This window comes from Torulaspora globosa, chromosome 2, assembly GCF_014133895.1.
Source record: "Torulaspora globosa chromosome 2, complete sequence".
Classification (NCBI taxonomy): Eukaryota; Fungi; Ascomycota; class Saccharomycetes; order Saccharomycetales; family Saccharomycetaceae; genus Torulaspora; species Torulaspora globosa.
This window is the reverse complement of record NC_050728.1, coordinates 538331-565137: the sequence shown is the minus strand read 5'-3', so window position 1 is coordinate 565137 and position 26807 is coordinate 538331. Positions and strand designations below refer to the sequence as shown.

At 46.6% G+C, this 26807-nt stretch overlaps 12 protein-coding genes across 12 annotated transcripts; 3 read left to right on the top strand and 9 right to left on the bottom strand.

Annotated features, from left to right (window-relative positions):
- Positions 1 to 152: 152 nt before the first annotated feature.
- RPI1 (Rpi1p) lies at positions 153 to 1145 on the top strand (the record flags this gene model as incomplete). The annotated part of the gene is made up of 1 exon (XM_037282219.1): positions 153 to 1145. One exon carries the CDS (start codon positions 153 to 155, stop codon positions 1143 to 1145), a length of 993 nt encoding a protein of 330 aa, XP_037138114.1.
- Positions 1146 to 1564: 419 nt separating this feature from the next.
- Positions 1565 to 2794, top strand: YDJ1 (type I HSP40 co-chaperone YDJ1; the record flags this gene model as incomplete). The annotated part of the gene is made up of 1 exon (XM_037282218.1): positions 1565 to 2794. One exon carries the CDS (start codon positions 1565 to 1567, stop codon positions 2792 to 2794), a length of 1230 nt encoding a protein of 409 aa, XP_037138113.1.
- Positions 2795 to 2983: 189 nt separating this feature from the next.
- On the bottom strand, positions 2984 to 4678 carry AQR1 (Aqr1p; the record flags this gene model as incomplete). Its single annotated transcript, XM_037282217.1, has 1 exon — positions 2984 to 4678. One exon carries the CDS (start codon positions 4676 to 4678, stop codon positions 2984 to 2986), a length of 1695 nt encoding a protein of 564 aa, XP_037138112.1.
- Positions 4679 to 5199: 521 nt separating this feature from the next.
- On the bottom strand, positions 5200 to 6828 carry QDR2 (cation transporter; the record flags this gene model as incomplete). Its single annotated transcript, XM_037282216.1, has 1 exon — positions 5200 to 6828. The coding sequence occupies one exon, from the start codon at positions 6826 to 6828 to the stop codon at positions 5200 to 5202; it is 1629 nt and encodes a 542-aa protein (XP_037138111.1).
- A 651-nt stretch (positions 6829 to 7479) lies between these two features.
- Positions 7480 to 8559, bottom strand: POG1 (Pog1p; the record flags this gene model as incomplete). The annotated part of the gene is made up of 1 exon (XM_037282215.1): positions 7480 to 8559. The coding sequence occupies one exon, from the start codon at positions 8557 to 8559 to the stop codon at positions 7480 to 7482; it is 1080 nt and encodes a 359-aa protein (XP_037138110.1).
- Positions 8560 to 9621: 1062 nt separating this feature from the next.
- SIM1 (putative glucosidase SIM1) lies at positions 9622 to 10905 on the bottom strand (the record flags this gene model as incomplete). Its single annotated transcript, XM_037282214.1, has 1 exon — positions 9622 to 10905. One exon carries the CDS (start codon positions 10903 to 10905, stop codon positions 9622 to 9624), a length of 1284 nt encoding a protein of 427 aa, XP_037138109.1.
- Positions 10906 to 11776: 871 nt separating this feature from the next.
- Positions 11777 to 12652, bottom strand: AYR1 (acylglycerone-phosphate reductase; the record flags this gene model as incomplete). The annotated part of the gene is made up of 1 exon (XM_037282213.1): positions 11777 to 12652. The coding sequence occupies one exon, from the start codon at positions 12650 to 12652 to the stop codon at positions 11777 to 11779; it is 876 nt and encodes a 291-aa protein (XP_037138108.1).
- A 282-nt stretch (positions 12653 to 12934) lies between these two features.
- KGD1 (alpha-ketoglutarate dehydrogenase KGD1) lies at positions 12935 to 16000 on the bottom strand (the record flags this gene model as incomplete). The annotated part of the gene is made up of 1 exon (XM_037282212.1): positions 12935 to 16000. One exon carries the CDS (start codon positions 15998 to 16000, stop codon positions 12935 to 12937), a length of 3066 nt encoding a protein of 1021 aa, XP_037138107.1.
- An 898-nt stretch (positions 16001 to 16898) lies between these two features.
- On the bottom strand, positions 16899 to 17474 carry RPL9B (60S ribosomal protein uL6; the record flags this gene model as incomplete). The annotated part of the gene is made up of 1 exon (XM_037282211.1): positions 16899 to 17474. One exon carries the CDS (start codon positions 17472 to 17474, stop codon positions 16899 to 16901), a length of 576 nt encoding a protein of 191 aa, XP_037138106.1.
- Positions 17475 to 17695: 221 nt separating this feature from the next.
- Positions 17696 to 21646, bottom strand: STH1 (RSC chromatin remodeling complex ATPase subunit STH1; the record flags this gene model as incomplete). Its single annotated transcript, XM_037282210.1, has 1 exon — positions 17696 to 21646. The coding sequence occupies one exon, from the start codon at positions 21644 to 21646 to the stop codon at positions 17696 to 17698; it is 3951 nt and encodes a 1316-aa protein (XP_037138105.1).
- A 477-nt stretch (positions 21647 to 22123) lies between these two features.
- RRT14 (Rrt14p) lies at positions 22124 to 22732 on the top strand (the record flags this gene model as incomplete). Its single annotated transcript, XM_037282209.1, has 1 exon — positions 22124 to 22732. One exon carries the CDS (start codon positions 22124 to 22126, stop codon positions 22730 to 22732), a length of 609 nt encoding a protein of 202 aa, XP_037138104.1.
- A 32-nt stretch (positions 22733 to 22764) lies between these two features.
- MET18 (Met18p) lies at positions 22765 to 25809 on the bottom strand (the record flags this gene model as incomplete). The annotated part of the gene is made up of 1 exon (XM_037282208.1): positions 22765 to 25809. One exon carries the CDS (start codon positions 25807 to 25809, stop codon positions 22765 to 22767), a length of 3045 nt encoding a protein of 1014 aa, XP_037138103.1.
- Positions 25810 to 26807: the final 998 nt, after the last annotated feature.

Below are 26807 nucleotides of genomic sequence, written 5' to 3'. Positions count from 1 at the left end.
AGAGGTTTATTCCGGTTATTGAACCGATTGGGTATTTAAAAGAAAGTGGAAGGGACTGAGAATACGAGCTTTGTTGTTGGCTTGCAATTCTTTTTTTTCTATAGAGACTTGCTGGAGTCGGAGGAGACGTTTGGCAAAGTTAAGTACTAACTATGGCCGACGGACCGAAAACTGAGCAGGACAGCGGAAATGAAACGTTAGAAAACTATCTTGACGGGATTTTTTCTAGCGCTTTGGCGGACCAGGTTGAAAGCGAGGAAGCAGTCGACAGGGAAGTTGATAGACACGAAGACGAGAAGGCGGAGGCTGCTCCAAGAACGGTGGAACTCAGGAGACAGAACTCGTCGTCTTCGGTGTCGTCGTCCGGGTCGTCGTCTACGTATTCGATCGAGATCTCGAGGACATCGCCGCTGATTTCTTTCTCTTCGAATGCCAAGAAGACACGGAACAAGTGGAAGGCATCGGAGGACTTTGCGCTGCTTGGGATGGTGCTGAACTATTCGCATCTGCTTACGTTTGTCGAGTATTTCAAGCCGATGAAAAAGTTCTGGGGCAAGATCTCGCAGGCTCTGAACGAACAGTACGGGTTCGAGAGAAACGCCAGACAATGTCACGATCGCTTCAAGGTGCTTTACGCCAAGGCGCTGAAGATACAGGACGACATCGACGAGGACGACACGTACAGCGGCACTCTGAACTCGGAATCGAAGCAACTGTTGCTGCAAATAAGGAACACGTTTACCTTCTGCAAGGGCAACATCACCCTCAAGTCGCAGCCCGCGGTGGCCGGCGGCCACCCGGCTGAGGCGGCGGCCTCGGCTTCAAACTCAAGCACCGACAACCCGGATCTCCGACAGCAGCCGCATGATGGGACCACTGAGACCGAAAGAAACGAAAGGGAAACCATGCATTCATATATCTTTCATGTACTCAGTAATTTACAAGAACAAATCGATCTTCTAAGAAGTCATCTACGAGCCACCGATCGCAAGACCCAAGAATTAGCCTCCACCCTTCAAGATTTGATCTCCGCGACCCAGTATTCACTCCCAGAAACGGTTTCCTTCGCCAACGCGTCCACGAGCCGACCCGATGATCGCGATGACAACCCGCACTCACACCTTCCTCAACCACCGAGAGGATAGAGCGACCCGCAGTCCTCCCGACCACCACCATTGCATTCTGTATAGATCATTATCAAGAACAATTTAGCGCTGACACCTTGAATTTCGAATTAAATTCCGCTATATTTACTGACGTTTGGTCGTTTGTTTTTCCTGGCACCGGCTTTTCTTCTAGAAAATTCTCTGTGAACCGGAAAAATTTTCTTTCTTTCTCTCGTGGCGATTCGAGCACCTCATCGAGTTTGTAATAGTAGCAGGATTTCGATGAGCATATCAAGAAGAGATTGAGCTTCACGGGAAGTAGCCTGTATATAAGGAAAGGAGACTTTTGCAGTGGTCAGAGGATTTTCCGTTCAACAGAAGACAGGCGGGTTCCAATTGTCGTTCATTTTCGTTTCGTAGCTCAATAGCACAAGTTGTCCTCCTATAAACGTTCCAAGATGGTTAAAGACTCTAAATTCTACGATCTTTTAGGCGTGTCGTCGACCGCAACGGACAGTGAGATCAAGAAGGCGTACAGAAAAGCAGCTTTGAAATACCACCCAGATAAGAACCCATCGGAGGAGGCAGCAGAAAAATTCAAAGAAGTGTCGTCCGCATATGAAGTGCTTTCGGATCCGCAAAAGAGGGAAGTTTACGATCAGTTCGGAGAGGAAGGTTTGAGTGGTGGTGGTGCAGGAGCGGGCGGGTTTGGTGGTTTTGGTGGTTTCGGTGATGACATCTTTTCTCAGTTCTTTGGCGGAGCGGGTTCTGCCAGACCAAGAGGACCGCAGAGAGGCAGAGACATTAAGCATGAGATCGCGGTGACGTTGGAGGAGTTGTACAAGGGTAGGACGGCAAAGTTGGCTTTGAACAAGCAGATTCTCTGCAAGAGTTGTAACGGTCGCGGTGGTAAGGAAGGTGCGGTTAGGAAGTGTACCGGGTGTAGTGGTACGGGTTACAAGTTTGTGACTAGACAGATGGGTCCAATGATCCAGAGGTTCCAGACCGAGTGTGACCAGTGTTCTGGTACAGGTGATATCATCGACCCTAAGGACCGTTGTAAGGCATGCCACGGTAAGAAGGTCGCGAACGAAAGAAAGATCCTAGAAGTTCATGTGGACCCAGGTATGAAGGACGGTCAGAAGATTGTTTTCAGGGGTGAAGCTGACCAGGCTCCTGACGTTATTCCTGGTGACGTTATCTTCGTGGTCTCCGAGAAGCCACACAAGAAGTTCCAAAGAGTGGGCGACGATTTGGTATACGAAGCTGAGATAGACCTATTGACCGCTATAGCAGGTGGTGAATTCGCTTTGGAACACGTCTCTGGCGATTGGCTGAAAGTCGCCATCGTACCTGGTGAAGTTGTCTCTCCTGGTATGCGCAAAGTTATAGAGGGTAAGGGTATGCCAATTGCCAAATACGGTGGTTACGGTAACCTGTTAGTCAACTTCAAGATTAAATTCCCACCAAGCCATTTCACCAGCGAGGAAAACTTGAAGAAGTTGGAAGAGATTTTGCCACCAAGAGCTAAAGTCGTTATCCCAGCAAAGGCTCATGTAGACGAGTGTGTTCTATCAGAGTTCGATGCAGCCAAGTATAGCAGACAAAATGGCAGGGGCGCCCAGAGTTACGACGAAGACGATGAGGAAACTGGAGGTGCTGAGGGTGTCCAATGCGCGTCGCAGTAGACAGCGCGTTGGTTCGAAGCTTCTTCATCTTATTCGAATCCTTTTATCTTCAATATTAGTTTCTTTGTTGTTGTTTTGCTCGCTAGGCACTGTATATCTAATCTCATAAATAGTCATTCACACTTTTCGGTGTTCGGTAGCATGCTTATGGTTGAAATTAATTAAGAGAGCATATCTAATTTGCGTCTATCAGGAGAGTGCTTTTTCGCATGCTAACTGAGCTTTCAAAGCTCTTTGTTCTCTCCACTTCATGCCTTGATTCATTGGTATTAAAAGTAAAAAGTTTCCAATGAATACGAGCCCACAGAGAAATGAGAAAGTACCTCCAACAGTCATTGAAGCTTTCATCTTTGCGAAGCATCCCATAAAAATGGCACTCAGCGTGCATCTGATGAAGTTGAAAGAACTGGTGGCAGTTGACGACTTACTAGGATACAGGTCTACTAGCATAGTCGATGACGTGGAGAGTGTACTCATTGTGCAGAAAGAACTCACACATGATGTTATCAAAACGGCGGCAACCGGCCAGCCTTTATCAACGCTCCATCCAAATAATAGAAATGATGCGACAGAAATAAAGTTCTGAGGCAGCGCGGCAGTTAGACGTGCTTTTATGACATTAAACTGAGCGTCTGGCGAAATGGTGCCTTCTTCCTTGCCTTTCTCAAACTTTTTGATGAGCCTTCTGTAGTAAATGTCAATAATCCTACCGGTTACGAAGGAACCAATAAGACCGCCGATCCCCGCAGGCAGATAGCAAACGCCCACAATCGTCAACTTATAGTCGTAGGGTGATGCGAGAAGTTCCGACGATATGGCAGAAAGCATTAAAGTCCACATCGCAAACTGTAAACCGCCGGGCAGAAGCGACAGGAAGATTTCTGGTTGTGCGGTGATCTTCAAGGCAGATGTAAGATCAAGCTTGGGTATATTCTTGTCCAACGTGTCATAGTCCGGATTGTCATACCTGAAACGACGTCTAACTGGTTTTAGCAATAATACTGGTGCTCTGTTGAGAATATTCTTGGGTTTTATGGACAGGTTGCCGACTAGTGTTCTCTTTGTTTCTGGCAAGAGTGTGAATACAACAACCAGACTGCTCCCACATCCGATCACTAAAAACCAAAATATTGCTCTCCAATTCCAAGCGGCTGCTAGGGCGGCCCCAATTAGCGATCCAAATGCCTGTCCCAGCAGTGCAAAACCGGACGTGGCGCCCACAAACGTTCCTCTCTCAAACTTTAATGTGAAATCTCCGACAACACCAGAACTAATTGCGATCGTCGGAGAGATGCAGGCACTTTGTATGCACCGCAAGAATACAATTACCCCGTAAGAATTGCAGCACGCTAGACCGATTGAAGCGACAACATAAATCACCATTCCAATCACTATGATAGGCCTTCGACCGTAGATATCGGCCAGTCCGCCGCTCACAGTTGGCGCGATCCCTTGAAACAGTAAGTACACGACAACCGTAACGTTGACCATATTTTCATCTATGTTGAACTGCTTTTCTAACTGTTTTAGAGCCGGATAGTATATTGGAGAGCCTAATGACGACCAAAAAGTGCACATAGTCAGTAAAGCAACCATGCCCCATTTTTGAGCGTAGCTCAATAGAGTATATGGAGATTCCCCCTTTGCATCTTTCTCTGGTTCGAAAATACTGGAAGACTCCGACTCAGGGTGCAAACCGCTGAGTTTCCTGGTCGTCGTTGTTGAAAGTGCGTCATCGTTTGGTTTATTTTTCAGCTCTGAGCATCGGCTTCCTTTTTCACCACTCTTATCGGTATCTTCGTCATTCAAGCAGCGAACATCCTCCTCCTCGAGGGTTATCTCTTCACTAGCTTCACTAGCAGTACTATTTCTCGGTACGCTCATTGATTTATTTCCGATTTGTTACTTTTCATCCATTACGGAAATAATTATTGATTTTCTTCGAAGTCAAGACTTATATATAACTAATAGGCCTGCGGTTTGACCGAATCTTCCTTCTTGCTAGCGCTGCCAATTCCTATATCGCCCGCTGTAACTCCGAAGGCAAGGGCCCTCTCGCGTTGACTGCAATCAGGCCATTGCAGTACGATGGTGAAAATCGATTTACTGTGAGATTTTCTCCGATGCATTCTTCCAGCTCCAGAAGTTTTTCCGGTTTTTTTCCGCCCACCGGAAAAACACGGAAAAAAGTTGTTCCGATGGTAAGGCTCATATGACGAACACCATAGGAAGCCAAGTTTACCGCCAGCCTGTGGCTGCCCCTAACTTGTGTATAAGGGCCCAGTTGCTCTGTCTTGTTCACATATTTCTTTGGTAGGATTTTTATTAGAATATTATGTCAAGGTAACTTTATGGATATACTTCCCAACAAGTAATTGGCGAGAAAACGCTATGTATTGTTTTGCTTATATTTGACCTTTCCTTTCCTGCTGACGTCTCCTGTAACTTAGTTTCTTGCCATGGGCCATTACAACCACAAGGAAACCTGTCGAAAGGAGAGTTATCGAACCCAGAAACGTGAACACCCCGCCTGATTTCATATGTTGGGTCATCTTGGTCAAGCAGGCAATGAAAATGGCTGAAAGTGCACATCTGAACAGGTTCAAGCAGCCTGTTGCTGTGGAGGCCCTAGACGGGAACAGATCCACGATCAAGGTGACAGACATGGCCAAGATGCAGTTAGAGAAAAGCGACGCAAATCCACTGGTACAGAGTACCGCGGCTAGTGGTGCTTTGACGCTAATGCACCAGCCAAAGGATATGAACCCCATACTGCTCAGCATGACAGTGAACAAAGCAGGCTGCATTCGCGCCCGAAAAATATTAAAAGTGTAGTGATAATCGCTTTCAATGATCTGCTTGACCAAAAGTTCATCGCCTTCATGTTCTTTGAGCAATGCTTGTTCTCGCTGAGCAACCCAAGCCCTGTGTTGGATCATTTTCCGCCTGTAGTTATAGTTCAGGTACCGTCCGGAACTTACTATACTAATCAATGTGCAAATACCTGAAGGCAGAAAGCATAACCCAATTTTGGCGACAGATAAATGATAATCTTTACTCAAAGACGTGGTTAATGCCGTCTGATGAGTTGTCCACGTCGAAAACTGTAGCCCGGCCACTAGAAGAACTAAACTTATTTCCGGTATTTTAATGATTGAGAATGGCGCTAACAAGTTCAGCTTAGAAGCTGGTGCCACCGTATCCAGATCGGGATCATCCAGATGAAGTCTTCTCCTGACTATAGGAAGCCGCAGCACCGGCGACCAATTGAGCGGGGACTTTGGCGTCACAGATCCGTTACCAGCTATCGTTCGTTTCGTTTCAGGTAAAAGAAATAGTGAAAACAGAAGACAGATTCCGGACCCGATGGCCAAGAACCAAAAGATGGATCTCCAGCCCCATCTCGAAGATAATCCGGCACCAATCAAGGCGCCAAACGCAGTGCCAACCACTTGAAACCCCGATATATATCCCACGTAACCGCCTCTCTCTTTCCGTGTAGTGACATCTCCAACAATACCGCTGTTTATAGCGATGACAGGCGATATGCCTGCTGCCTGTAGACATCTCAGCCCAACAATCTGCGCATATGTGTTCGAACAGGCTAATCCGATACAGGCTGCACAGTAAAGAAGTATCGATAAGTTCACAATCGGTCTCCTGCCCAAATGGTCGGCGAAGCCTCCCATCAACGTCGGCGACAGCCCTTGAAATATGTAGTAAACGACAACCGTTATGTTGACCTGCTCTTCACTGACATTAAACTTATGCTCAATGACGGTTAGAACTGGATAATATATCGCTCCGGCTATCGTCGAAAAGAATCCCGTAAACGCACACTGCACTACCAGCATGAATTTCTCTGGCCTTTGAAATCTAGAGTAAGGTACTGCATCTTCAGATCCCTTGCTTCTCGCAGCTTCGACTGCACTCAAGCGACCCCTATCATACTCGTGATGATCCGATTTGTACTCATCCTCTGGCGGTGGATTCTCTTTCGAGTTTCGCAGTGACATAATATCTTGAGATGACATAATACCTTCCACCTACTGTCAATTAATTCCAAAAAAATGACATTAAGAGAGCAAGAAGAAGTTCACATTCCAGACCATGCGAGGACAGTTTGCTCATCCTTCTTATCATGCCCATTTTTATCTCAAGATTAGAAATGCCAAGAAAAAAAAACACTACGCAATATGCAGAAAATCTCGGAAAATCTCCATTCGTGTGACGTATATCAAGGCTTGGCAGCGGAAATAAGATGTCATTCAAGCTCTCCTAGGGGAGATTCTGGGGTGGTGCCTTGGCAACATTGCATGTAAACAGGAACGTTAAATGGTTGGAGCGAGGATTGATACCTAGGAAGGGTGTCATTTACCAGGCTTCGAGCGGTACCGGCGTTTTGCCGGCCTTTGAGCGGTACCGGCGTTTAAAAGATCCGACGGATCAGGCTTGGCATTAGGACATCTTGAAAGTAGCAGACCCTGCCGGTTTTTCGCACCCGCATACCGATCCATTGTTAGTGGCCCTTTCAGGTGCGGGGGGACCTGATTTTGCCATATAGGTTGCGTGGTTTAGCTAGTCTATATAGTTGGAACTGGTGGATAATGTATGCTCTATTCAAGGTACCTGATATCTGTAGTTAATCTCTTCCGCGGCCGCAGTAAACAGAATGTGACTGGTTGTCATGTCGGAGGAGGATGCTTAGGGGTATGTATCAGGAAATTCACTGGCCGTTGCGGCGATGCCTGAAGCTCTCTGACGGGCGACCTCACAGAGCCCGATCCAGATGCATTAGGCAGAACGGTCGCACTTTGTGACCGTCGGTGTCCCGCGGTCTTGCGCTGAGACACCGGCTCTGTTTTCATCCTATACTGAGATTGAGCTTGATGTGAAGGCAGCAGAAAATTCGCCGGTGCTTTCTGAGGTGACTCTGGATGCATCGTCATTAGCGAAGCTCGGCCAGTCGGCCCAGTGGAGGGCAATGCAGAAGAACCCGGATTGGAGACTGGCGCAATATGGACGGGAGAATACGATCCCGGCCGAACACCGGGCTGGTTTTCATTATTCTGAGCCATGCTGGGTTCTCTGGATCTTGTGACAGACATTCCCAGTCCCGCTGGGAAAGAGCTCTGGTATTGGTTTTGAGGCGGCAACGGTTTGTTGAACTGTTGCGGCAGCCACGGTGCAGGTCCCGCTCCACCGTGGTACAGCATAGGATATGTGCCTTGCACGTTTTGGACTGGCGCTACAAAACCTTGTGCATCTTTGGAGGCCAGTGCTGTTGCGTCCGAGAGAATTCGGCTACGACCTTTCGGACTCGTCATCGGAGAGGTTAACCGTCTCCTCTTGGAGCATGGCTCTACAGGCTTGTCGCCGTGACGAGGTATCCCGACAAGATCTAGTATCCTTTCAATCAGATCCCCTGTAATCTTATCACTCTTGATACATTTGTCAAGTACCACGCTCAGAGTGGTCAGATTTCTATCTCGCTGTTCTTCCACTTCTTTACGTTGTTGTTCTATTCGACTCTCCAGCAGTCGGTTGAATGTGGCATTATCGCGCACCTGAATTTCGTAGTACTGGCCCAAACCCAGCTCATTCATGAACTGCCTTTTCAAGTCAGAATAGCGGCCCGCTGCGCTGTCGCTATTCGGTATGTTGGAGCTCGCTTCTACACCTCTCTTCTCAAGCTCATCGGACGGCTCTCGGCTTCGAACGCTGCTCTTCTTCTGCTTCTGCTGTTCCGCAGTGGTTTCCTGCATTAAAAGATGCTGCACCTCGTCGTTGCAAACTTCCCTTCTCTAAGATTTCCAGCTCTTGGCTTCCTCTATAATTGCACACTAGTAACACGAACAATAGAATAGGGCGTAACCCTGACAATCAAGATATGGCTAATTGGCCCGATTGTAGCTAGCTAGACTTCAAACGAACCTCTCGTGGTTTTCTCTACGTCTGTCTCTCTATCGAGAGACTAAAGCCCTGCAAGGCAACCCACCTGAAAACGATGAAAAATCGTCTGACTTGCCAAGTAAAATGTAGAGGATACGCTGGACGCCCCAGAATGCATCCTGACTCGAAGTTCCTTTTCTCAAGCTTCCAGGCAATCCGTAATGGCAATTCTTGCCCTATAAGTTCTCGATCAACCCTTCAATGGCGTTTCCATTCCTTGAATTGAGGGCGTTAGTCGAATGTGGTCAAAAACGGCAATCCTGGGAGCCTGATGAGGAATCGATTCGTTTCAAAAATGACACCGTATCCTTTTTTTACTTCAGCTCACTCGAGCCTACTACTGTATTCAGGCAACTTGCCGCGGGCAGGCGCAGATCTACGTGTCTTGAATGGGCTTGTCTAAGTGAAAAGAACGCATTAAGCACCACAAATCCGTGTGGCCAGAGCTTCTTGTCTGTGGCCAAACGGTTTGTTGAGTTAAGCTTGCATATTTTCTTGCCTTGGGCGAGACTAATACGGTAAAAGTGGTAAATTTCCGCTTTTGAAGCTATTGTTGGTATTCAAACTTTGCCATTCTCAAACGGGGCCTGCGTACAGCCTGGGCCACAATACAATAATGACGGCAGGGAAGCTGAACGGACACTATCGCGCATCTGTTGGTAATGATACAAATCTGCCTTGAAGATACACACAAAAGTGATACATAAAGTTGAACAGAAGAAAAGGTCGCAGATGCAAGCGATAAATGGGATTCAAACGCGGAATTGGCTCGTTTGAAATAAAGAGTTCTCAAGTCACTTGCCGAAGAAAAGTAGAGAGACAGATTCGAACCTAGGAGAAAAAAAAAGCCATAAAAGCCGAAATGGTCAGTGCTCTTAGTAGAGAACAAAATGAGCGGAACCAGAAGTCACAGCGACGGTACAACCATCAGCACCGTTGCCGTTGTATTTGCCGTTCTCGTAGTAACATTCACCTTGAACCACTGAGGAAGAGTCGGCAGCGACGATCTTGACGTTGAAGTTCAATGGGGCCTTGTTGTTTGGATTTGGAATCAAAGATAGGTAAGTGATACCACCGGTTTGACCAGCGCCAAAGTTCAAGGGAGCCCAGTTACCGATACCGGAGCCAGCGTCGCCCCAAACACAGCCGTCCTCGACAGAGACACCCGCGTTGTTGACGTAGTATTGGGCAGAAGTCTTCATTCCTCTCCAGGTGTAGTACGAATCTTGGTCGACTACAGTCAAAGGCTGCGACTGACCGGCGCCGACGAGGGTTGGGATAACCATGTTCTCGGTGCCGGGGTAATCGGTCCTACAGATGGCAACGTCTTGGTTCAACTTCGAGACAACGGAGGCGGATGGCACACCCCACTCACATAGGTAGTCACTGTTGGTGTTGGAGCGGTACAAGAACCCACCCTTACAGTACAGACCACCAATAGATCTGCCATCAGCAGGCTGGCTTGATGGCCATTGAGTCTTGGACATACCTGCCTGGCAAGCGTACGAACAGTAGGAGCCATCCTTACAGTTGCCACCGGTAGAAGTGTCAGCGTTCTCGACACCAGACCAACCGCCGAGGCCGACCCAGTCGAGAGAAATGACACCTTGACCGGCTGGGAATTGGCTACAAGGAATGGTTCCGTCCTGGAACTTCTCGCTTGGGCCCGAAAAGGCGCCCAAATCACCCGAGATGCCGCCAGTCGAAGAGGTAGAAGACGAAGGGCCGGCAGACGGGCCAGCAGAAGAAGTAGCCACTGCAGACGAAGCAGCCACAGCAGACGAACTAGTCTCAGCAGATGAAGTAGCCACTGCAGGCGAAGAACTCGAAGGTGTCTGGCTCAAGGTGGTCGTCTGTGCCTCGGAGGACAAAGTGGTGGCTGCGGCAGCCTGGCTGGACGTCGTGACAGCGACGGAAGAAGGAGCGGCTGGAGACAACGTAGAAGTTGGAGTCGTCACATCGCTGATTCTCCCCACGGTTTGACCATGTCCGTCGACAGTGATCGTCTGGTACACGTATTCGACAGCGACAGCTCTCTTGTGCTGATGAGCGTCGGCCACGGTAGTGACACAGTCCTCGTCACGCTTCACCTGCAGATGAGGCAACGCAGAAACAGAGCCAATCAAAGTGGCAGCTAAAGCAGCAGATGAAATTCTCATCTTGGATTCTTAATTTCTGCAAGAAAAAACGTTAGTAAAACTATTTCTCCAAAGTGTCGAGATCAAAGCATGGAGCTCTGACCATCTATCGCCACAATCGACCACCCAACATCTGGCAGATCAACGGCAGATCTATCCAATCGCTTGGCACTTCAAGCTCAGCGCTCCAGATCGGAAAAACTCACGACGCGAAACCGCCCGTCGCGAAAATCAAAGATTCCGGATCTTGAATCGGAAAAAAGTTTTTCCGTCGCGCCAAGTTTGAAAATCAACCTTGGCCGGGTATGTGAACCAGCATGGTCTTCAAACGTTTCAGGTTGGTCGCTGCTAAGTCCGCCTCTTTGTTTATGGATCGAGTTCAGGCTAGCCCTGGTCGGTGCGGTGGCAATGGTCGGTTCGATAAGCGTTGCGTACATACCTAGTAATGGATCTCTCGTAGTAATGGTAACACTTAAAAAGACTCTCGAACGACTGAATAAAAGGAAAGTATAATAGTTGGATAGGACAGTCTTGATGAATCTCTTCGAAAAGGAATGTAAATAGTTGGAAAGATTAAAGGAGTGGTCGGAAAGCTCTTGCTCTGTTTTACAGTGGAATCAGGTAGTAGATTTCTGTGTTCTCGATTGAAGTTGGTTGTTTAAGTAGCGGGATCAAAGTGACAGTTAGAGATTTAAGTTCTGCTGCGCGCGCTGTTTTTTTTTTCCTCGCTCCAGTTTAGCCAGCGTCTGAGACGTTTTGCCTGCAATGCTGGGCGATCGACAACAAACAGACGTCGGGACAAAAAAGAGGTCGAGAGTTCAATTGTATAAGCGAGGCAGCGACGTGCGACGGACGGGGGAAAAGAAAGAGTGAAACGACGCGGTTGGCTTACTCATTCTTTCCTCTGTTTCAATATGTTATACACCTTGTCTAGCTTGAATTTCTTGGACACGAAGAATTCTAGAATCCAGTATGGAACGAGCAGGATGACCCACGACATTGTCGAGGCGAAGGAGCCTCTGTAGACGTCGACGGGATCTCTGTCGCTGAGGATGTCTTGGACCATTTTTGCTGCGTAAGTTTCAGCGGACATGGGGGAGTTCTTTTTGGCCATGAGTTGCCTGTTTTGGAAGACTTCGATTCCCTCTTTGAAGTTGTAGATGGAGGTGGCAGGCAAGGGCCTCTTGTCGGCGATGTCGGTGCTGACGCCGCCGGTGACGGCGTTGATCACTCTGACGCCGAGCGGTTTGAGCTCCAGGTGCAGATCGCGAGCGTATTGGTGAATGGCGGCTTTGGAAGCCGCATAGATGCTGGAGAAGGGGAACACGCCGATGCCCGCGATGGAGCCGGTGAACACTATGGTGCCCTTGGCGTTGATCACGAACTGGGCCAGCTCACGGCACATGTTGGCGTGACCGAAGACGTTCACTTTGAAACATTGCTCGATCATGTCGTTGGTCACGTCGAGCGCCGGGAACGTACAACTCTGACCTGCATTGTTGTACAAAAGGTCTAGCTTGCGGTAGGGCAACTCTGAGGCCAAAGTGCGCTTCAGCTCGAGAATCTCGGCTTCTTTGGTCACATCCAAGCAGTACGGAACGATGACCCCTGATTCGAATTCCTTGGCGAGGGTCTCCATAGGACCGGTTCTTCTGGCACAGGCGTACACTTTATAACCGTTCCTGGCGAGCTCGCTTGTTATGGCGTAGCCAATGCCTGATGAGGCTCCTGTAACCACGGCAACCTTTCTTGTTGTCTCTTCTGTCATGTTGTGCTTTACTACTTCTCGATCTGCCAAAGACTCGACTGCCAGCTCTATATTCTTCTCAACTTGTCTCAAAGATGAGCCTTGTCCTTGTTCCCCTTGGATTTGTCGCCGCAGCGAGCAAGGATGCCAGTGAAAACGCTAGGTGCAGAAGTAACGATATAATCAGAATATGTGGATCGTTAATAATATATACATAACAGAGCTAAAACTTGTTCATCTCCTCATACAGACAAAGGAATAATGGTAAATAAATATAGCAGTAACAATGTCAAAAGATCTGAATCACGAAGAGGTGAAAACGTCCTTTAGGAAAGCTTCCTCTTCGGCAACATGCAAGGCCTTACTACCAGCTGCAACGGCACCACTTGGATTTCTGCCACAGTATCTAACAACGTGGTTTTTGTATTTCTCAGTCTCTTTCAAGACAGTGGTCAATCTTGGAGCGACGTATGACCAGGAACCCATGTTCAAAGGCTCTTCTTGACACCATACAATGTCTTCCAAGTTTGGATAAGAGTTGATGGTGTCGCGTAATTGGGCAAATGGGAATGGATGTGGTTGTTCTATCTTTAAGAAAGCTGTAGTCTTATCGTCCAAGTCGGCACGCTTCTTATGCAGAGCAGCATAGACCTGGCCGGTTAATAGGACTAGTCGCTTCGTCTCTTCTTTGGATCCGATCGCCTTGCCATGTTCCTGGTCTTCGATGATCCATTGGAAGGAGCCTTCAGTGAACTCTGACAGATCAGACCTGGCCAGTGGATGACGCAACAATTGCTTCGAGAAAAATAGGGCCAAAGGCTTACGGAATTGACGGTGCTGTTGTCTTCTCAAAATGTGGAACAGGTTGGCTGGGGTGGTTGGGTATGCGACCTGGAAGTTACAATCTTGATGTTGTCTTTGCAATTTCTCCTCAGAAGGGAAGAATCTTTGATCTTCATTAGCGAGCTGTAGGAATCTTTCCAATCTACCGGATGAGTGCTCTGGGCCCTGTCCATCGTAACCGTGAGGTAAGGAAAGAACCAAACCAGAACGCTGCTTCCACTTCTGCTCACCACCGGCAATAAACTGATCGATAATGACCTGAGCAGTGTTCGCGAAATCACCGAACTGAGCTTCCCACATGACGAAATAGTCTGGGTCGGTCAAGGAAAAGCCGTACTCGAAACCCATAACACCATACTCCGACAATGAAGAGTTCGATATTGTAAAATCACCTTGCTTGTCACTCAAGTTCTTCAGAGGTGTATAAATCTTTTCAGAGCTTTGATCATGCAAAACAGCATGACGTTGCGAAAAGGTACCTCTTTCAACGTCTTCTCCGGAGACCCTAACGTTGTAGCCTTCCAGCGCTAAAGTACCAAAGGCCAAAGCCTCACCAGTAGACCAGTCAATGCCTGTACCTGTTTCAACAGACTTACCCCTGTTGGTCAAAATTCTCTTCAAGTTTCTATGAACTTCGAAGTTCTCTGGCCATGAGGAGATGGCCTTACCGATGTCCTTCAAGATTTCAGCCTTGACATTAGTAGGTTCGTGTGGTAAGATTTCGGTCGCCAATTCCTTTGGAGACTTAAAATCTTCCCAGGCAGCGGTCAGCCATTCCCTGGAAGTAGGTTTGTAATCCTTTCTCTTCTCGAACGCTTCCTCGAATAAATTCCAGATCCACTTCTTATGTTCCTCAATGTCAGCCTTAGTGAAAGAGCCCTCAACAACAAGTTTCTCGGTGTAAACGTCAATGACAGATTTTTGCTTGGCTATCTTCTGGTACATCAAAGGCTGAGTGAAAGAGGGCTGATCGGTTTCATTGTGACCATGCTTTCTCCAGCCAACAACATCAATGATGGCATCTGTATGGAAAGTTTGCCTCCATTCTGCAGCCAGATTAAAGATAAAAGTCACGGCCTCAACGTCGTTGGCGTTGACGTGGAAGATTGGGGCATCAATGGCCTTTGCCAAGTCGGATGGGTATGGCGTCGATCTAGCAAATCTTGGATCGGTTGTGAAACCTATTTGGTTGTTGGTAATAACATGAATAGTACCGCCAGTAGAGTATTCTGGTAAGTTAACGAACCCCATCGTCTCATAAACAACACCTTGACCAGCAAAAGCAGCATCGCCGTGTAGTAAGACAGCTAGTGCCTTTGTCTTTTGTTCCAAGTCGTTCTTTGATTGCAGAATAGATCTGGTTCTACCCAAGACAACAGGAACCTGGGCTTCCAAATGAGATGGGTTAGCAACCAGCGACAGGTTAACGTATCTACCAGAGGTCGTCGGTCTCTTATAGTTCATACCGAGATGATACTTAACATCACCAGAGCCCTCTGCTTCATCTTGAGCACAAGAACCTTTGAATTCAGAAAAAATGGACTCATTAGGCTTACGAACAACGTTCGATAAAACGTTCAATCTACCACGATGAGCCATACCCAACACAACATCCTCAACACCCAGCTCCACCGAGCGATCGACCAACGTCTTGATACCGGGCACTACCGCTTCCAAACCTTCCAAACCAAATCTTTTATCATTAGGGAACTTTGTGGACAGAAACGATTCAAAAGAAGTTGCCCATGTCAGTCTGTCCAAGATCTGTCTCTTCTGATCGATGGTGTACTGGTACGGCGTTGGAATCTCGATTCTCTCTCTCAACCATTCACATTTTTCCTTGGAAGGAATATGCGTGTACTGAATACCGTACGATCGACAGTATAATTTCTCCATGGCATTGATGATCTCCCTCAGAGTCATCTTTGTCCTACCATCCCTTGCAAACCTGGGCAGGATACCTGGTCCCAAATTGATCTCTTTATCCAAGTCACGTTCAGTGAATCCGTAGTACTCGAGTGTTAACTCCTTTGGAATTGGCTTGGATTTATCGTCGCCAAACGAAATCTGCAGCGGATCAATATGTGCCTTCAAATGACCTCTGACTTGATAGGCCCTACACAGCAGTTGTACTTTCAGATGAACCATAACATTCTCGTCAACAGAGGTCCCCGGACTGTCCAGCGGCAAATTTTCTGCCCCGGTGGGACCGCCTACTAGATTTGGTGGCGCCTGGAAAGCATTAGAAGCCGGTATATTCTTATTCCCCATATTCTTGAAATAAGCGTTCCAAGACGCATGAACCGAGGAAGGATCGGCTTTCCAAGCCTCATACATCTCATCAATATAATTAGCATTGGAAGTAGATAAAAAGTTGTCAGTGCTAGTAGCAAAACATCTCTTCTTGCTAAACCCCGTCGATACCACAACTCTGGCAGTACTCCTGGGTATCGATATCCTTCTAACCAAGCAGTTCTTCAAGAACCTGCTACTGCCATTACACGATGACGGGATGGATCTCAACATCTTATACTTATTGCCCTAAAATGTGCTTTCAAAATAGATGGGTAGAGGCACGTAAATCACTCGAACTTCTAGAAAAATCGAACTATAGACCGTTTCGACCAGCAGGATTTCAACAACTTCTTCTCACACTCCTTCACACAACTTCAAGTCCTTTAAAGATGCTCTTTGCTCCTTTCTTGAATGTCTCAGATAAAGACGACAGTCGACGCAGATGCTTTTGTTGTCTATTGGTCAGCGAGAAAACTGAGGACGGAGCGTACAATTCTAAGTCTTGAAAATATTGACTGCAAATATATTTATACAGAGAAATAAACTATGTATAGTATTTCGGAATTCGGCACAAAGACCAATAATCAAGAAGAATTGATATTCAGTTGGAGAATTACCCGTAAATGCATTGCTCTGCTTCTCACGATCGTCGATACGGAGATTCAAGGGATCTGTAGCTTGCCTCTCCTAGCCGTCGCCAGACGGCCGGGGCATCGGGATTGCAGCGTTCGGATGCGAACACGGAAAAGACTTCAGGACATCGGCACCGGGAACGCAATCGGTGAGCAGAACAGAGGGCAACACAGAGTCTGTGACACCTGAGGTAACCATTGCTGATCCTTCTGGATCAGCATATGTTTATCTTGTTCAGTAGGCTTTTGTATGGCAAGAAAGGCTTTCAGCAGAGTAATTCGTAGTGATGATTAGAAGAGGGTGGCAAACGTAGATGAGTGGCTCTGTATTTTGCGAGCACTAGTAACGTTGGCCGGAGGACGCCGCCAGAAGCAGCCTTCCGTCGAAGACTGAACCTGCGGCTCGGACACAATGCAACACACTCCAGATGTGGGTGTGCCGCGAGTCGGGTGGTCTACATAAACGATTACTTAGTGAATTGCGGTGATTTCTTGATTCATGCTTCTTGCTCGATGACGCCCTTTTCAGAAACGTAGATACCATCCAAGAACTTACGGATATCCTTGTTTCTGACACGGCAAATTTGTTGAACATCAGCAGCGTTTTGGGAGACGTCTTCAACAGAGTTACCGGACAAGACCATTTCGTCCTTCTGATTGGTAGAGAATTCGACGCTAACACCCTCTCTGACAGGCACCAGTCTGACCTTCTTGTCACCCAAGAAGTTTCTGATTTCGATGAATTTCTTGCCGTCCTTGTCGATGACGTTGACATTGATTGGGAAATGCGCGTAGACGTATCTCATCTTGTACTTGTAACCCTTGGTGACACCAGTGATCAAGTTGTCGACCAAGGACTTGACGGTTCTCAAAGCAGCGACGTGTTTTCTATCACCGTTGTGAACGGTGACCTTGATTTGTCTTTCATTTACCTTGGTGAAGGTAACATCAATGTGCTTCAAGTTCTTGACTAAAGTACCTCTTGGACCAGTGACCTTGACAACTCTGGATCTGATGTTGACCGTAACACCTTGTGGGACTTCGATAAATTGCTCGGTTTGGACGTATTTCATTGTGCTGGCAGTGGCTTATACCGAACTTCTGGTATACAAGTAAAAGAGTTGGGAAGAAGAGAACGCATAGTTAGTTTTCTTCGAACTTATATACATTGTGAAAATTTTTTTACTGCACGGCGTCGAGGACAGTGCGTCTGTCGTTGCAAGAAGATCGCTCTCGACGGGGAGCTTGGGTCTCGTAGCACTGTTACATAATTAATAGTCTTTACAAAGGCTTTTTATTTATCCTTGAACCATTGGTCGGTGAACTCGTTCAGCTTATCAGCGTCGTTGTAAACCCAGGAACCTTCTTCATTGTAGAATCTCGCGTTGTCATACATCACTTGTAAGTCCTTCTTAACGTCTTCGAGTGCCGCATATTGGCCCTTCTTGGCGTTCCTCATGATAATGTCAAGCGCGATCGGTTGCTTGATCAATGTGAAGTAGTCAGGATAATCACGTTTAGACGGTAGTTTCTCGAAGATGGTCGTGAGAGGATGGCCGTCGCTTTCTTCAATTTGCTCACGCATTTGGCCTAGCAGGTCCTCTATCAAGGGGAGAAGATTATTCTGTGGTTTCTTAGCCTTCTTCGCTTTGGACGACTTACTTTTGCTTGTCTTCTTCGAAGCAGGACCATCAACTCCCGCTTCATCTGGAGGCGGCTGATCTTCGTTCTTAAGTGTTAGCTTAATCTTTAACTTGGGTTTCTTCTTCTCTCGTTGATTCGGCTCGGCGTCTATCTTATCTTCCATATAGGCGTCTTCTATATGTCCGTCCCCATCGATCGCAGGACTATTTCTCTTTCGTTTATTTCTAGACCTCCTCTTCGGCTCCGCTGTCGCATCGGAGGGCTCCGCAGCTGGCAGTTCTCCGTCGAGCGGTTCTTTCACGTCAGGCTCCGGTGTGGTCTCGAGCGTGTCAATTTCATCTCCAGAAGTCGGTATTCTCTGCCTCTTTACGCGAGCGTCACGTCTCCTTTGGATGGCTTCTTCTAGTGTGCTGCTTTCGTCTTCCACAGCCTGCAAAAATTGTTCCTCGGTCAAGCCATCATCGTAGTAAACTTTTTTTCTCTCCCTGATCCTTCCGACAGCAACCGGCTCTGGTTGCAGGTGAGTCGAGATATCCTCTGTAAACACCTCGGGCAATTCGGGGAGCTCGATTAGTCTCGGCAATGGTGTCTTGTGACCAGCAGCTTTCGCTTCTTTTTTCTCTAATTGAATTCTTTCTTGATCCATCTGATCAAACAGCTTCTTTTCATCCTCGCTACGCGCCAAGATTTCATTTAGTTCATCATCATCCAGCTCGGCTTTGTCCTCATCATCTTTGCTACTCTCACTTTCGATCAGTCTTCTTAAAAACGCCTCCTGCTCTTCCGCCGTGGACTTATTGTCGAATTTACCTGCTTGAATAACCTTGCCATCAATGTCTAATTTTTGCATAGCCCTCTCTAAGATCACTTCCTCAACCGTGTCGGTTGTAATCAACCTGAGGATGCGCACTTCGTTCTTTTGGCCAATTCTGTGTGCTCTATCCTGTGCTTGCAAATCCTGGTGAGGGTTCCAATCTGTGTCGAAAATAATGACTGTGTCAGCAGACTGTAAATTTAGACCAAGACCACCAGCTCTTGTTGACAACAAGAAGCAGAAATACTCAGAGTTGGGAGCATTGAATTTCTTCAACATATCCGTCCTATCCTCCGTTTTAGTGGCACCATCCAGCCTCATATATTTCAAATTCTTCATTCTCAGGAAATCTTCCATGATGTCCATCACTTGTGTCATCTGGAAAAACATCAAAACCCTGTGACCGGTCGCTCTAAACTTAGGCAGTACACGATCTAACAGCTCGAATTTACCAGCGACACGATAAAGAAGCGGACTGTTGCCTCTGGTTGGATTGATCACTCCCTCCACTTCGTCAAAGACAAAAGGGTGGTTACAAATCTTTCTAAGTTGCATGATTTTATTGTTGAGGCCCTTAATACCTCCCTTTGTGGCTCCCTCAGTTCCAGCGCCAACAAACAATGCATTGTGCTTAAGCATTTGCTGATATAATTGGTGTTGCAATCCAGATAGTTTACATTTGATAACTTTCTCAACTTTGTCTGGCAAGTCTTTTTCCACTTCTTTCTTCAAACGACGTAGTAAGAAGGGTCTTAGAACCTTGTGCAGTCTCCTAATGATAAGCAACGTCTCTTCTTCTGTCAGTTCAAGTTTCTCCTGTGTGCCAGTGTTTGCAAATGGTGTATTGAACCAGTCTTCGAAAGTTTTGGCGGAATTGAAAATCTTGGGCAAAACGAAATTCAGTAGTGCCCATAATTCCGGTAAATTATTTTGAAGCGGAGTACCTGTCAATATTAATCTATTCCTGGTATGATAGTAGTGCGTGATGGTGTGGGATAACTTAGACTGAGCATTCTTCATTCTGTGACCTTCGTCAATTATCATGTGTGCCCAATCGGGCTTGGCCAATACGGAACGGTCCTTTATAATGTATTCATAAGTCGTTAATAGAACATCGAAATTCCCTGATCTCACTTGAAATTGAAGCGAACGCCTTTGATTCGGAGTACCCTTATATATAATGGTGTTCAGGCTGGGTGCCCACTTCTCGAACTCCAGAGTCCAGTTTGTGATCGTTGACAATGGAACTATGACCAAGAATGGCCCTTGTTCCTTCTTGACTTCATGAAGGTATGTGATCAAAGAAATGGATTGAATGGTCTTCCCCAGACCCATCTCATCTGCTAAGATACCATTCAAATGATTATTGTACAATGATACCATCCACTCCAAACCACGTAGTTGGTATTCTTTCAAGGTCCCTCCAACCAGAATGGAAGGTTGCTTGGTCACCTTTTCCTTAACCCTATGAGCCACCTCATAGTAGTCGACCTTCTCCCGTTCTTCATCGGTCATAGGTTGAACTTCCTCACCACGCAGGATCTTTGCCTCGTTTTGTTGCACTTTCACAGCCTGAGCCAAGGAATCCAAGAAACTATTAGTCTGCCTCAGCAGCTGGGTGATTCTAGTGTCCTTCGTTTGATCAAGCAGCTTCAAATAAGCCTCCTCATCGTTGGACTTCAACGCGGCTAAACGCTGCTTTGCGGTACGTTCCATCCTCTTCTGTTCTTCTTTCTCTATCTGATTGTGGGCAACCTGTCCTAGTCTACCAAATTGCAAACAGCGATCCCAGTGAGACCACGTTTCTAGCTGCCTTTCCTTAACAAGATCCACGATCCGGTTGACTTTCTTCAAGTGCAAATTCCTCTCCTTTTTACGTTTTTCCAGCAGCTGTTGTCTCTCTAGTTCCTCTGCTAGTCTCACTGTTTGAGGGACGATGACCTTGCTCCTCACTTGAACAGACCGTTGCGCCGCAACGGTAAACGGAGAGTCGCGCAAGTATGGAATAGTATGATGAGCCTGACTAGTGACACTCGTGATGAGCTTCTGTCTTAGTGATTTCTGCTTCGTCAGAAGCTTCAACCCTTTCAACTCTATCAGCGCTCTAATCTTGGCCTCGTCGACCCGAGAGGGTATGTCGTCCTTCGTCACAAAGTCCAGCGAATCCTCCAGTGAATAACTCGCCAGATTCGCTGGTAGCCTTTCCAGCTCGCTGATGCGCTTGGCAATGCGAAACGACACTTTCGACTCCACTGCAGGATTGCCCAGCTCCGTTGGAGAACAATTACTAAAACTGTCTGCCAGACCCAAATTCTCCACATTTTTCTCAAAATCCAATGATATCTCGATCGGCTTCACGCCTTCGGCGCCCGCAAACACCTCCTGCCCGGCCGGCTGCTCATTGGCGTCGCCGAGCAACAAACCCTCAGGAAACCCCATATCGCTGTCCAGGAGCTGCAACGCCAAAAGCTGTCTCCCCAAAAGCCCATCATCGTAACACACCTCCTGTTTGGCGTTGCTCCTCAACTGTTCAAGACGCTCCAGATACACGTCATGATCCGCGGAGACCTCCCCTAAAACTCGTTCAATAGCCTCGATCTCCAACTTATTCTCCCGCTTACTTTCCAGTATCGCCCTGTATCTGTAAATCAGCTGTTCTAATTGAGTCTTCGAACTCGGTCTGGGTATCATAATCACAGAATCAACCTCATTCCTCTTTGATGCCACATCCGCTGTCCCCACCTTGGTTGCCGGCACTGCTGCCGCACTTGCAGACACTGTACTCATCCTGATCCAGTTGCTATACCTCGCCAACCCCTGGTCACTCTAGCTTCAGAGTTGAACGCTCCTCCAATGACAACCGTATGTATAACCACTCTAGCCGCTACCCTGTGCTAGGATGTCCTATGCTTCCCTGTATTTTGTTTTTTTCTTTTTCCCTTTTCAGCTGAACTAGAATCCTGTCACTAGTTCGTGCTCCTTTGTCGTGTAATGATCCTCTGAAGATCACTTGAATTCGATACTATCTTACGTGTGATAAAAATCTTTCGCCACTTAGCAACTTTCAGCGGAGAATCACTTTTTCTTGATTTTCACGAACTTTCGGCCAGGGCGGGTAACGAAGAGGGTCACGTGACCGTGAAAAGAACGGAATTGGAAAAATTTGGCACTAATAGTGCGATGAGATGAGATGGGATGTAGAGTGGTTATAGGAGGCTGTTTGGGACTGTTTCCGCGGTCTAGCAGGTCGGAGTGTCGATACAAATGTCGGAGAATGCACAGCTGCAGGCGACTGCGGCGGTGAATGAGTTGCTGGGTACATTGTTGCCCGGGGCAAAGAAAATAAGTGTCAGCGATGGAGGTCGGTCTCAGGGTAGAGGAAGTCATAGGGGCTCGAAGGCCAAACTGATAGATCGTAATTTGAAGAGGATGGTTGAGTTGCGGGAGCGCGATGAGGTAGCTTTGAAGAAACGTCAGAAAAAAAAGAAAATACGTGCCATTAAGTGTAGTAGAGCCAGTAGAGAGGAGATAGAGCAGGCAGCTAAATTGAGAGTGCTGGAGGAGCATAGGAAGCGCGGGAATCTGTCGGCGAAGGAGCGAAAGTATCTGAATAAGCTTGCGGAGAGGAATGCCAGAAATGTTGACGCCTGGGAGCTGGAAGATGAAGAAAAGGAGGAATTGCGGGAGTTGCAGCAGCGTATTATCGGTCAGATCTCGGCTGACCGTCCAACGCGGGGCCAGGCTCGGAGGAAGAAGATTAAAACGTTCAAGGAAGAGATTAAACCTGTAGCCGACCGCAGATATCCCGGCTTGACGCCGGGCCTCGCGCCTGTGGGTCTCAGCGATGAAGAGGAGAGCAGCGATGAAGATTAGTTATATAGTGTATGCAGGTCGGAGGATAAAAATCAATCGAATGGTACTTGGCCTAATTCGAAGAAGGCCTGTCTTGTGGCCACGCACTGCTTCCTGACAATCCGCTTGGTATCGTCCAGGACGGGTTCCAAGCCTCTGATGATGTCGTTCTTGTGCGGCTGGCTGTAATTAATTGGGACTACAGCTGACAGCGTCTCCAGAAGCTCCAACGACAGCAGCCTAACCTGAACGTCGTTGAAAGGTCCCGGCAGAACCAGTTTGAGAAGAACCGGATACAAAGACTGAGCATACTCGGTGGCTAGCTGGTTGTGTTTCTTCACTGTGTCTTTTAGTGTCTTCAGTGCTGATACTTTCACCTCTGCCATCGGTAGGTTCAAAGCCTGCAGTAATATTGGTGTGAACTCTGGCATGTAGGGCTCCATTACTTTGGGCGGGATGTGTTTTGCAGTCAAGGCTAATGCCGTCAAATAATTTGCCTTAACTAGAAGGTTGCTGGTCCTTTTGTGCTGATCGAGCAGTTTTGGAAACACTTCGCTGAAGTACTTTTGCTTGTACAAAAGTCGAACATTGTTACTGAGTGGAACGCCCTTATATTTCCCCATTAAGACCAGGTCAGTGACCAGAACCTCAAACTTCTTGGCTACGAAAGATCCAACGTCTTCCCTGGAAAGCTTATCCGCTAATCTCTCTTGAAACGTGAGTCCCATATCGCAGTTGCGCATAATCAACCCTTTTCCGATCCATATCAGGGTTTCTAGATTCGAAAAGGAAAGATCATCCCAATCGCATAGGCGCTCTATCGTATCTTCTGGAACCCATTTATTACTCAATACCATCAGAAGTTCCAGATAGCCAAGTTTTTCAAATTCTGAGATTGGATGCTTGCTAGTGATCAACCTTATAGCCTTCTCAAATATCGAATCAGCATCCTCAAATTTGCAGTTATTACTCGCGGCCGCAAGAAGTTGCACAAACGGAAATACGTGGTGGGCCGGCTTTTCAAAAATCTTCAACTTGCTGTTGAACAACTCTTTGTATGTCTCCAAATTTTGCTGGTGTTGGGCGACTGGGAGCTTGAGACTGATGAAAAATAGGACATTGGAAAGCAGCATTCTAGTATGATCTTTGATAAAGACATTCGAGTCTTCGGTCAACAACTGGAGCAGAAGGGGTTCTACGTTTTCCTTTAGCAGAATAGCATCTGATTCACTCATTGAATCGATATTGTTTACCATTAGAGTGAATAATGCTGATGCAAGCAAAAAGCAATATTCACTGTCATCTCCACAGCGGGCAGTCGAATTTGATTTCGAAGATATTTTAATCAAGCTCTCATTAACTAGACTGTGTTTGGAAGTCGTGAAATCCAAAAGGACTCTCAAAACGCTTTCTCTTTCTATTGGTTCGCTATTCATTGAGATGGCCTTCTCAGACACAGGTAAAAGATCAAGCATCCTCGTAAGCGAGACATGAAGTATCGTCTCTTCATGCGTATCACCTATAGTCTTGAGACCTTCTAGACATGCACAGTAGATGTTTTTATTATCATCAGTGAGGATAGTTTCGGTTAGATACTGAATAATCAGAGCAACTTCATCCTTATCTAGGAAGTCCTTCATTGTGGTCATTTTCGTGAATTGGATGACCGCTAGCGTGCGTAACGTCGTTTCTACCTTCGAAGTACCCGTCAAAGCTTTACTCAAAATCATTAGGATCTCGTCTTTGAATGAAAGTAATTTATTGCTTCTTATTTTCTCATCTGACGAGTCCATCGTGTTGAATACCTCAGCATATGCCTTGAAAAAAAACGACAGATTCATTATTATCAGCTTGAGCTTTGCAGTTGCAGAAGTATTGCTGAGAAAAAGGGGTAGACTACTCTCGATAACTTTATTAAACGTATCGACATTCGCAGAGCCGATGGATGCCAATATGCAACAGCTTTGCTTGAGGTCTTTGTCATGAGTAAAATTGGGCTTCAGCTCCTCGTAAATATGACCAAAAAACTTCTCGAAAGCTATCCCATCAAATGTAATCAGCCCATATGACAGTGATTTCATGACGTTCAATGCCTCCTGATAATTGTTGACATTGTCACCAGAAGGCTCTGATTGCCCGACAGGGACGATTGGGCTACTCTCATCATTACCGTGAATAATCTCAAACTTGAGGGCATTCCACAATGGTAGCCAGTTGTCTACTAGGGCTTCCCCGCCAAAATTGTCAACGCAGGTCTTTAAAGTCAAGAGTGTATCATTCTTCACAACTGGTGAAGACGCTGTCAGTTTATCAATCAAATTTCCAAAGGCATCTTCAGAAAATTCAGCATTGGCCGACATGGCCGACCTCAGAGCTAACTTTAAATCAGCATTAGAAATTTTGTAGGGATCATCCTTGGGAGGTTTGAAGGTGATAGGAAAGTAGCAAAATAAGATGTCAAACAATTCTTCTTTGAATTTGCTGATATTCTTCAAAGTCGATGTCATTTGCCTACTTAACTTGAAGGAGATAAGTAGGTTTCGCGGATCCTTCTCGCCACTGACAACGTGAATATAGCATTTGACAAAAACGTCGGCAAAATCGTTATCAGCCACCAGCTTTGTTTCGTTTCTCATATATATGTTTTTGATTGTCTCAAAAGCGAAATATCTCACTGGAGCCAAGAAGGATCCTGATTGGTATTTGCTAGTCAGTAAATCCATCAAGGATTCAGTATTCTCGCGCGACATGTATCTCATTTTGGCCAGAGAGGAAAGTCCGTGCAAGGTTTCTTTAATCAAGTTTGAGTCTTCATACTTGGATAAATAGAAGGAAAATACAACGGACACTTCATTCTTCGATAGTTGATCCTCAGGAAGCTCTGCAAGAACGCTTGACAAACAATGCAAAGCCTTTTGTCTTTGCGATGCCTCGTTAGATAGCAATTCCTCTTTTAAAGCGACTACCAAATCCAGGAGCTTAAACCGACGCTGCACCACGCCTTCGCTAAGCCCAATGGCTATTTCCTGGGCTTTCTCATCATTGATCCCCACATTCGCGATAAATGGAATAATCGATGCTGCTGGATCCTCGATCATCGGGTCTTTCCGAACAATGAACTCTTTCAGTGAGAGTGTTCAAAGAAGATCAACTCGCTTCAGAATCTTCACCACGCCTTTGTCAGCAAGGCTGGTTAAAAAAGCGACACAGTTGGAAAACCGGCAAAACAACGAAAGGATATCTTGAAATTCCACAAACTGATCTTGTAGCTGTTCCACTGTTGATTACTTGAGCTCAGTAACAGAAAGCTTGCCTTTCAATTGCAGATGAGGTTGGTCTCGGGACTATCTGATGAGGGTTCCAGTGGTAAAACACTGGTTTTCCCAAAAAAGGATCACCTCAGAGAGGAACTAATGAATGTGACTAGTTCTTGCGCCCGATTGGGCTCCCAGTCGTCTCAGTTCTATCTCATCCTCAGTTTTTATCCTTGTCGCATAATTAACGTTTTGCCGCCAACCCGTCCTTTTTGAAGTCTGCTGGTAAGGCGGCATTAACACAATCACAACATTCGATATTGTCTACCAAAGTGCTCTTCGAGGACAACAACAAGCTTCCTTAGATGGTTCAGATTATGGAAACAGTTTATCGAAATTACTTGCAATATCGATTTCATTACAGTCCTAAATATCCCGCTTTTCCGCTATTCATAGCGTCACAAGAAGAAGCACCAACTATGCTACCATATAGCTTGATGGAGTTTTAAAGATTTCGATGCGTGGTTACTCATGCAGAGAAGAGCCACGAAGGCTCTTCCCATGTAATATAGCCGCCGAGCTTATATACAGTCAAACCACGAGCGAACTATTGAGAGGGGGAAGAGGACTATAAGGAATACGGTAGGCTCACGATTTGCGGATAGGTGAAAAGTACGGATTTTCAAGGTGCAATGCACTATCGAAAGAGAAAATTTGGCATTAGAGATGAAGAGCCCTGAAAGAGGTTACCGAAGTATGGAAAAGACACGAGTGCTTTAGGAGGTAGAATGGTACTCGAAGTCTGGGACATCACGGTTTTCGGCTCTTTATTATATGAACCT